Source organism: Ricinus communis, chromosome 7 (assembly GCF_019578655.1).
Source record: "Ricinus communis isolate WT05 ecotype wild-type chromosome 7, ASM1957865v1, whole genome shotgun sequence".
Lineage (NCBI taxonomy): Eukaryota > Viridiplantae > Streptophyta > Magnoliopsida > Malpighiales > Euphorbiaceae > Ricinus > Ricinus communis.
The window spans coordinates 27,522,317-27,531,018 of record NC_063262.1 but is presented as its reverse complement, the minus strand read 5'-3'; the positions used below and the strand labels follow the sequence as shown (position 1 = coordinate 27,531,018).

The 8,702-nt window shown below is 36.2% G+C and overlaps 3 protein-coding genes across 9 annotated transcripts; 1 reads left to right on the top strand and 2 right to left on the bottom strand.

Moving 5' to 3' along the window:
- Positions 1-934: 934 nt before the first annotated feature.
- Positions 935-1,427, bottom strand: LOC112536497 (cytochrome P450 71B26). Its single transcript, XM_025159265.2, has one exon. It carries the CDS (start codon positions 1,425-1,427, stop codon positions 1,089-1,091), a length of 339 nt encoding a protein of 112 aa, XP_025015033.1. The 3' UTR covers positions 935-1,088.
- LOC8283474 (serine/threonine-protein kinase AFC2) lies at positions 1,404-6,619 on the top strand. Of its 7 annotated transcripts, XM_002530008.4 has the most exons (13): positions 1,404-1,542; positions 2,600-2,701; positions 3,590-3,776; positions 4,178-4,204; positions 4,353-4,506; positions 4,595-4,643; positions 4,737-4,851; positions 5,089-5,180; positions 5,342-5,498; positions 5,582-5,646; positions 5,737-5,834; positions 5,954-6,056; positions 6,196-6,619. In XM_002530008.4, exons 1-13 carry the CDS (start codon positions 1,507-1,509, stop codon positions 6,343-6,345), a joined length of 1,335 nt encoding a protein of 444 aa, XP_002530054.2. In that variant the 5' UTR covers positions 1,404-1,506; the 3' UTR covers positions 6,346-6,619. The 7 variants fall into 7 exon arrangements, with proteins under 7 accessions (XP_002530054.2, XP_048232313.1, XP_048232314.1 ...); XM_048376356.1 differs by having other exon boundaries at positions 5,582-5,834; XM_048376357.1 differs by lacking the exon at positions 1,404-1,542 and adding an exon at positions 2,372-2,390 and having other exon boundaries at positions 5,582-5,834.
- A 301-nt stretch (positions 6,620-6,920) lies between these two features.
- LOC8283473 (NDR1/HIN1-like protein 13) lies at positions 6,921-8,589 on the bottom strand. Its single transcript, XM_002530007.4, has one exon. The coding sequence runs from the start codon at positions 8,345-8,347 to the stop codon at positions 7,109-7,111; it is 1,239 nt and encodes a 412-aa protein (XP_002530053.3). The 5' UTR covers positions 8,348-8,589; the 3' UTR covers positions 6,921-7,108.
- Positions 8,590-8,702: the final 113 nt, after the last annotated feature.

Here is an 8,702-nt window from a genome sequence, read left to right as displayed (position 1 = left end):
AAGCTGCATCATTCTGCCTCGCCACCTCAGACCTCCATGGTCCACCTCTAGAGCTCGCCACCGCCGGCCATGGCGACGCAGCTCCTTTCCTTTTCTTCTTCCTCCTCCTTTCTTCTTCTTCTTCTTCTTTTTCCTCTTTCTTTTCTTTCCTTTTCCTTCCATATCGACTTTTGGTCTCTGCACTTTTTTTCCTTACCGTTTGGTCCCTTTAACTTTTTTAATTACAACAATTTCATCTTGTAAAATTTTTTTGTTAACCCTTAAATTTTTCTTTAGCTTTTCAATTAAACCCCTGACTATTTAACTTTGGCCAAATTAGAATTATTGAAAATATACAATTACATATTAACGTTGCTTTTAAATATAAAATTATCAAAAAGCCCTTGCCGACATATTTAATTAAAAAAATATTAAATATACAAATTTTCATTAAAACCCTATATTAATAAAATTATACTTTTAATCATTATTTGAAATTAAAACCTAAAATTGAACTTATTAAATAACTGGAGAAACAAAATGGTAAAAGTATATAACACAACATTACACTACAGTTTAAGGTGATTCGACTTTGAAGCCTTATCCAGTTACTACCCCTTCAACTCAATACATTATCACTTCTGCACCAATCAATTTAAGGAAAAAAAAAAAAAAAAAAAGCAAAGACAAAATCTTGACAATTACAAATCCAACCAATCATTTGGTACTTGCAGGGCCACTTCCAAGTATACATACCTGCGACGCATTGCCACCCTTTATTTATTATTATCACTTCTGCACTAATTAGTTTTAATTTTCAATTATTTAATATTTATAAATTTAGTCTAATTCAATATAACCTGCATTACATTCGATGTACAAGAAAACAAAAGCTTAATGTTTCTGTAAAGACACGAAATAAATAATGGAACGAAGTAGAGCAAAGTCAAAAAAGTCAGGGAAACAAAGATGGGTTTTTTCTTTATTCTCGTCCAACAACACATCATACTCCTATTAATATAGCGTCCTCGATGTACAAGGCTCTACGCCTTGTAATGGGAACATGCTCCTGTTAATATGCTATTCAGCTAATGGGTTTCTTCTAGCAGTCACTGCAGGTATTTGACGGGCACAAGGCAGAGAGGTGTCTTCTTAGAGACAGTGAGACTGACACCAGCTTGCTCTTCCATGTTGATATCTTCCTTCTGCATCCCGTCAGGCAACTTCCAATCAAAACAATAAACGAGATTTGCAAGCACAAATTCTACTGTTATTGTTCCCAAGTTCATCCCAACGCACATTCTTCTACCAGCTCCAAATGGCAAGAATTCATAATCTTTTCCCTTAAAGTCAGGGGAGCCATCCGCAAATCTTTCAGGGAAGAACTCTTCAGGATCTTTCCAGTACTTAGGATCACGTCCAATTGCCCAGGCATTAACTTGGATCATGGTCTTCGGCTTAATATCATAACCATTGACTTCAATATGAGAAAGGGTTTATCTGGGAATTATTTAATGGTGCTGCAGGATGCAATCTGAAAGTTTCTTTTACTACCATCTTAAGGTATTCAAGCTTGTTAATGTCAGCTTCTGTCACTCTTCCTTTCTTTCCAACAGAATTTCTGATTTCTTCATCACTCTTGGATTCCTAACAAGCTCTGCCATTGCCCAATTTAGAGTAATCGCAGAAATGTCCACACCACCCAGAAATAAATTCTAACAGACCAGCAAAAAACACAATGATTTGACATGACAAAGACTTCGGCATAATTTATGGTGCTCATGCGCCACAGTACTTGGCGAATAATCTAGACATTGTACAGCTTTCTGTTTCTAAAATTTATCTTTTCTAAATAAATATAGAGGATTTAGAAGTAAAATATTTGATTTAGAAAGAGAAGAATCCTATCATATGTTTAGATTTTGCTAGGGTACTATTATGGCATCCTATAATTATAAGTCTATTTTTCTACTTATGTAATATTATTTAATATTATTTTAAATAATTTATTTATTTTATATATTTTTATATTAATATAGATTGTTAATAAATTTATATATAATTTTTAATTATTTATATGAGTTAAAATTTTGTAGTTGTCAAGTATTAATTAAATTTTAAAAATAAATAAAAATAGTCTTTTTAATTGATAACAATTCAGTTATATAATTGATTAATCTAATATTTAATTATATAATAAATTATTAAAATTAAAATAATATCAATATTTATAAACTTATATAATATAAATTTTGTAAATTATTTCTTTTACTTTTCTGTTTTAAAAAGGAATTATTCTTATTTTTCTTCTTCAGACAAGGGATCAAATTAGTATATTCCAATAAAAGAATAGAAGAAAAAAAATATAGGCATTTGCAGAAATTGCCAGCTAAACCACGGTTAGATTCCAGGTATATCATCTAACTAACTATGGTCAGCCAAAATTAACGGTTTAGATTAACTCTTGGAAAAGAAATCCCAAAGAACTAGGGTTAGGGCAATTATTCGAATTCGAATTCGAATTCGAATTCCAATGCCAATTGCAATAGCTTAGTTAATTGATTACATATCAATTCTATCCAATTCAATCAATCAGTTTAGGGTTTCGATGAATTATCAGATGGAGATGGATTATGTCAGTCAATACCCTCACAATCACATGGATCGTCGTCCCAGAAAAAGACCCAGATTTGCTTGGGATATTCCTCAAGCTCATACAAAGGTATTATTAGTAAGTTTATTTTTCTTTACTAATTTTAATACATCTTGTTTCATGATCTGTTTGTTTGCCTAGAAAAAAGAAAGGATCTTTTTTGTGGGATTTTGTTAAAAATTTATCATATGTATTTGTTTTGATTGAGTGAGAAAGTTTGCTCCTTTTACACTTCAAGTTAATTGTTTGGTACGTGGAAAAGAAACATTTCTGAATTTGCATGGAAATGGTGAAGTTTTGGGAGTTTCTAGACAATATGTCCATGGAGACTTTAAAGAGGAAAAAAAATTAGTAGTTTATCTTTTTATTTCTGCGAAATATGTTCCAAAACAGTTGAGATTTTTCTATTGCGAAGCTTGATGAATTTTTTTATGCCAATCCTGCTATCTTGATTAAATCATATAACTGGTTGGTAAATGCTAAGACATATGGGGTCTTAGGCTTGTTGCCAAATTGTTGGATTCTTGTTTAATATGGTCTTCATTTGGATCTTAAAGTTATTTCCACTGTTTTTACGGTTAAGTTTTTAAATATCGTATCATATTAACTCATAGAAGGTTTGCCCCTAGATAGAGAAAATTGGAGAAAAGGGGTCCATAGATCTGAGCCCAACAAGTGTATAATTGAGATTTTGCCTAGTTGAGTATACATAACGTAGATATTTGCTTATATAATTTCATGGACATAGAATCTAATTGGATTAGGATTTCTTGATGTCAATTTTTAGTTGTTCCTTGCAATGATTGAAGTTGATTATTCTGATATTGTGTAAATTTATGGAGTTATTATATTGGTCTAGTAATATACAAAGGAACAACCTGGAAGTGAACTATTGAGGAAGGGGTACTTTTTAATTACTGTTTATGTTGCGAAGAATGAACAAATGGCTGTGTGTAGGCTCAGTCAGGGTTATATTATGGGCAAGAGGTTGGAAATGGAACAAGCATTGGACCATCAAGGGTACTCCCAGACCATGCCAGTCTATTTGTAAAGGGATTGGCTCAAAAAGGCTCTCCCCCATGGCGAGACGATGACAAAGATGGACATTACATGTTTGCTCTCGGGGAGAATTTAACCTCTCGCTGTAATTACACTCCATCACAATTGAATAGGCTTTTACATTATAATAACTTGCTATGTTGCATGCTAAGCTCCATGCACAAAATTATATGCTGTTACATGAATAATATTGTTTCTTCATTTTTAATGGTTTGCTCCATCTTTTCCTAGAAGTCTAGGATTAGTTGAATTTTAACATTGAATGTTTTTCAAGATCATAGGATTAATTTTGATATTTAACTGTGCAAGTATCCCTTCTGTATGATACTGCCTCTCTTTGATATTTTCCATCTCCACTGGCCCTGTACATCAATCTAATTAAGTTTATAATCTTTGAAGCCTTTTTTAGTTCTGTTTCTTGGCTATTGATATTCTTTCATTTTTATTTGGGAGCTTTCTTATGCTTTTTTGTCTGCATACCTGCAGATAAGATCCAGAGGAAACTTGGTGAAGGTTAGCTTCTCTAAAATCTAGGATATCTGATTATGTATTCTAATCGATGTTTCTTTCCCCTAGCTTCTTTCTGTCTATCAACGAGTTTATGTTTTGACAGCATTCATTCACTCTTGGCATGCAATTTTTAATCTTTTTAGTTCTATAGGCACATTCTGTCAGGTCTTGGAATGTTGGGATAGGGAAAATAGAGAGATGGTTGCCATAAAAGTTGTGCGAAGTACAAAGAAGTATCGTGAAGCAGCAATGTTGGAAATCAATGTGCTCCACTTGCTTGGAAAGTATGATAGAAATGGCAGTCGGTAAGTATTTTTACACTCATATTTATTTACTTCTTAGTGGGCTTTGAGGTAAACAGTTTCAATTGTTAAGTCAGTTGATTCTTTGCAGTTGTGTTCAAATACGAAACTGGTTTGATTACCGTAACCATATATGTATTGTAAGTATAATATTTTTTAAAATTATGTCATTTCCCCATCTTCATAAATATTAGGGGATTAACACTTGGTGGTCGATTAAAATGGCTTAACAGGTATTTGAGATGCTTGGACCAAGCTTGTATGATTTTCTTCGAAAAAATAATTATCGCCCATTTCCGGTTGATCTTGTCCGCGAGCTTGGCAGACAACTCCTGGAATGTGTAGCATGTCTGTAGTCATTACTTCTGCTATTTCTCTTTTCTTAATTGAAATTTGTACTTCCTGTCCAGTTGCATGGACCACATAAATGCTCTATGAATCTTTTTGACGTCTTCTGTTGTTAATAAAGTTCCTTTCTTTTTCATTATCTCTTCAATGGAGAAATTCATGTGCTCTGTAAGGTTATGTGACCTTGAGGCTGGATGTAATAGAATGTTTGTGTTGACAGTGACTATTTGTTCGCAGTCATGCATGATTTGCGCCTCATTCATACTGACTTGAAGCCGGAGAACATCCTTTTTGTGTCTCCTGAATATATTAAAATACCAGACTACAAGGTGCAAAACTTTGTTGTGGATGTTTCTATAACACTTTCAGCTATATCATTAAGGAAATTCCACTTTCCAGATATCGTTGGCTCCATCATTTATTTTTGTGTAGGCTTTTGCTTTTTACCTGTCACAGAAGTTTTAGCTTTAACTCTGATCTGCTATCACAGGTCCCATCAATCTCTCCTGCTGAGGCGACCTATTACAAGAGGTTGCCAAAGTCAAGTGCTATTAAGGTTATTGATTTTGGCAGTGCAGCCTATGGGCATCATGAGCACAATTATATTGTCTCCACCCGGCATTACCGTGCGCCTGAGGTTATTCTAGGTATATTAGCATTTCTTTTGTTCGTTGGTCTATCTTGTTTCTAATTTATTGAAATTGTCATGTAAGTTTGCTTTGTCTATCAGGGCTTGGATGGAGCTACCCATGTGATATGTGGAGTGTTGGCTGTATCTTGGTTGAACTTTGCTCAGTAGGTTACAAAGACTCTGGAGTTCAGAAAGTATGCTATAATATAATAATTATGACAGTGACTAGAGTAAAGAATACATATGTATTGCAGGGAGAAGCATTGTTTCAGACTCATGAGAACTTAGAGCACTTGGCCATGATGGAGAGGGTTTTGGGACCATTGCCTCAGCACATGTTGAGAAGAGCAGAGTATGTGCTCTCTGACTTCCTGTTATTGTTTATTTTTCATAGAAAATGCAATTGTATCAACATTTAATCAATTCTACCCCTCACTTTTCTCTTTTCTTTTGTTGATGGGGCTCTTTCAGTCGACATGCGGAGAAGTATGTTAGAAAGGGTAGGTTGGACTGGCCGGATGCTGCAACCTCGCGGGAAAGCATCAAAGCTGTCATGAAGCTACCACGTCTTCAGGTTCATTTGTGCTACTTGTTGTCTTAGAGTTGTATTGCTTCTTCCTGAGGAAATGTTTCAGAAATACATGTCATATAATAAGCCCAACCTTATCTTTTATGCTCTTATGGTAAGCCTATTATTATACTTCTTTTTGCAGAATATAGTAATGCTGCATGTTGATCACTCCGCTGGTGATATCATTGATCTCTTGCAAGGTCTCCTTAGATATGACCCCTCCAACAGATTAACGGCTCATGAGGCCCTTAGGCATCCTTTCTTTACAAGGGATCATTACAGGAGATTTTAGACAGATGAGTTTGATATTTGCTGACAGTGGAATGATTTATTTGGTCATTTGGTAATGAGTTAAACTGGCTGGTTTGGCTTCCTGGATTGTTTTCTTTTACAGTATTATCAATATATTTCTTGTTGATGGTGAAGGGTTCAAGAGGGCTAGCAAGGATTTTGAGGCATTTTGTAGTTTTCATCATGTTGAGTATTTGTAAATAACCTGTTGTAAGGAGAAGTTTCTCCTTCTCCATTCTTATGATATGATTACTGTTACAATAGTCTCTCACTCACTCTCTCTCTCTCTCTCTCTCTCTCTCTCTCTCTCTCTCTCTCTCTCTGCTTTTTGTTTGTTTATGTGGTTGCTTGACAAGCTTCTCCCAGCATTGATTTACTGAGGAGAATTATTTTCTCAGAAACTTTCATGATGTGGATTTTCTTTTTCTTTTTCCCTGTTTTCATCTCCTCTTTAGTTGGGCTGGAATGAAGACTTTGGTGATGGTGGACCTGAAGCTTCAGAGATATTAGTTATGAATCGACAAAGAATTAGTAAATGTCAACTTTTCATCTTCTGTAACCTATTTTAGAAATTTGTAGATAATTTTCGGACATTGTATTCACTTTTATGTAGAGAGGAATATAACAAAGATTGGACGAACTTAAAGCTGGGATGTAGTGATTCCCTGAAAACAATGTAATGAGTAGTTAAAGAGAACTATGAGGCAAGGAGGAACAATCATTCTTGACAATGTGCAAAATCAATTTTACTCGAGAAATCTATCTTAACGTTTTGTTCTGCATCTGGTTGCTCGTAGGACTCCACTAGGAGGGGCAGTCAGCATGATGGTGCAATGACCATATAGGCGATAGGAGTATCTAAGGAAACTTCCCAGGTTAGATCGCACTCGAAATACTCCTTTGACATTAAATATGATTCCATTTTTATTACTCTGCTCCTGAAGCTGAGCACTTTCCCCTAAGGGAAGCAGAACCTGACTAGTTACCATATGAACATTTGCAAACACGGATTGAGCCCTTGCTGTTGAGAAAGACTCGATGTATTGAGTAGCTATAAGAGTATTCCCATAGTATAGATCAATGATAATGTGATTGAAGTCCACAGCCACCTTCTTGTTTGGATTGGTGAAGTTTGCAAGCAAGGTGATATCAGCATTTAACAGAGAGCCTGCATCAACGTAGACTGCATTCAAGCTCACATTAGACACCTCGAACCGAGGACTACGTGGGCGATAGACTAGATAGACAATGAGCACAATGAGTCCTCCTAGAAATATTACAATCCAGAAAATTGCGCAGAAGGCTGCAGCTAACCATGTTATTGGCCTGGTTCGCTGTGGAGCTGGTGTTCGCAAACCACTTGATTGGCGAGGGCAGTTCTCTTGGTGTGCTGGTGGGAGACTAGGATCACGGGGATGGAGGGGATGGTGGTCTTCTTCTTGATGCTGTGGTGATGTGACCTTGGCACTGTCAGGCTGCTTGGGGTGCTCATCTTGAAGTTGCGGTAGAGGTATCCATGGACTATGGTATTTGCTACCACGCTGTGGATTGTGAACTCGGTGAGCTTCATCTGGTTGTTGTGGAAACAACCATGGAGTAGAGTATCCACCACCACCATGCCGCGGATCAGGTGGAGTAAGATCTTGACGTGGGACAGATTGCTTCCGTGAAGATTGTAATGTGCCATCACCTTGCAGCTCCCTGTCCCGTGGACGTTGAAGTGTGCCACCACCCTGTGGTTCCCTGCCCTTTGAACGCTGTGATTTGGAACGTTCCCCTTGATGTCTTATCCCACGTGAACCAGGCTGGTTTTGTTGGTTCCAACGCTGGAGCGGTGCCACCTCTGGACTAGGCGGTGTCACCCCAGGACTAGGTGGTTGGCCTTCAGGCTGCTGTAGTGGTTTAAAGTGAGGGTTAGTTTCCGAGTGAGACATGATGCTAGTAACAAATTTTGACTGGAAATGAAGAATAGAAATTAAGGGGAATATGAAGACTAGTCTCATGCGAATGGAAGAAAAATAGGATGACTTCTTGAGAACTTCAAGTAGGATTCATGGCAAGGCAAAGAATCAAATATATGCTAATTATGGGAGGCAAGTAATCTTTAGTACTGATTCCTTTACTTTAAGTTGTATATCAAGTTAAGCCAGCCCCAGCTAAATGGTTTTGCTTCAAGATATAGAATCCACACTCTCCTAATTCTAACGTGCATTTATAGATTAAAAAAATAAAAAAAATAAAAAATCTATGAATATGAACTTTCACTGTTCCCTTCCTCTATGGCGGACTGCTCATAAATTGTAACCTGCCCCTTTCTTTGAACTTTATTAAGTTGACATAGATCAATATGGAATTAAA

Coding starts and splice junctions, on each gene's coding strand:
- LOC112536497 (XM_025159265.2), bottom strand. CDS start 1,427: ATGATCCAAGTTAATGCCTGGGCAATTGGACGTGATCCTAAGTACTGG.
- LOC8283474 (XM_048376356.1), top strand. CDS start 1,507: ATGCAATCTGAAAGTTTCTTTTACTACCATCTTAAG. Junction 2,702..3,589: donor TTCCTCAAGCTCATACAAAG/GTATTATTAGTA, acceptor GGCTGTGTGTAG/GCTCAGTCAGGGTTATATTA. Junction 4,205..4,352: donor CCAGAGGAAACTTGGTGAAG/GTTAGCTTCTCT, acceptor TTAGTTCTATAG/GCACATTCTGTCAGGTCTTG.
- LOC8283473 (XM_002530007.4), bottom strand. CDS start 8,347: ATGAGACTAGTCTTCATATTCCCCTTAATTTCTATTCTTCATTTCCAG.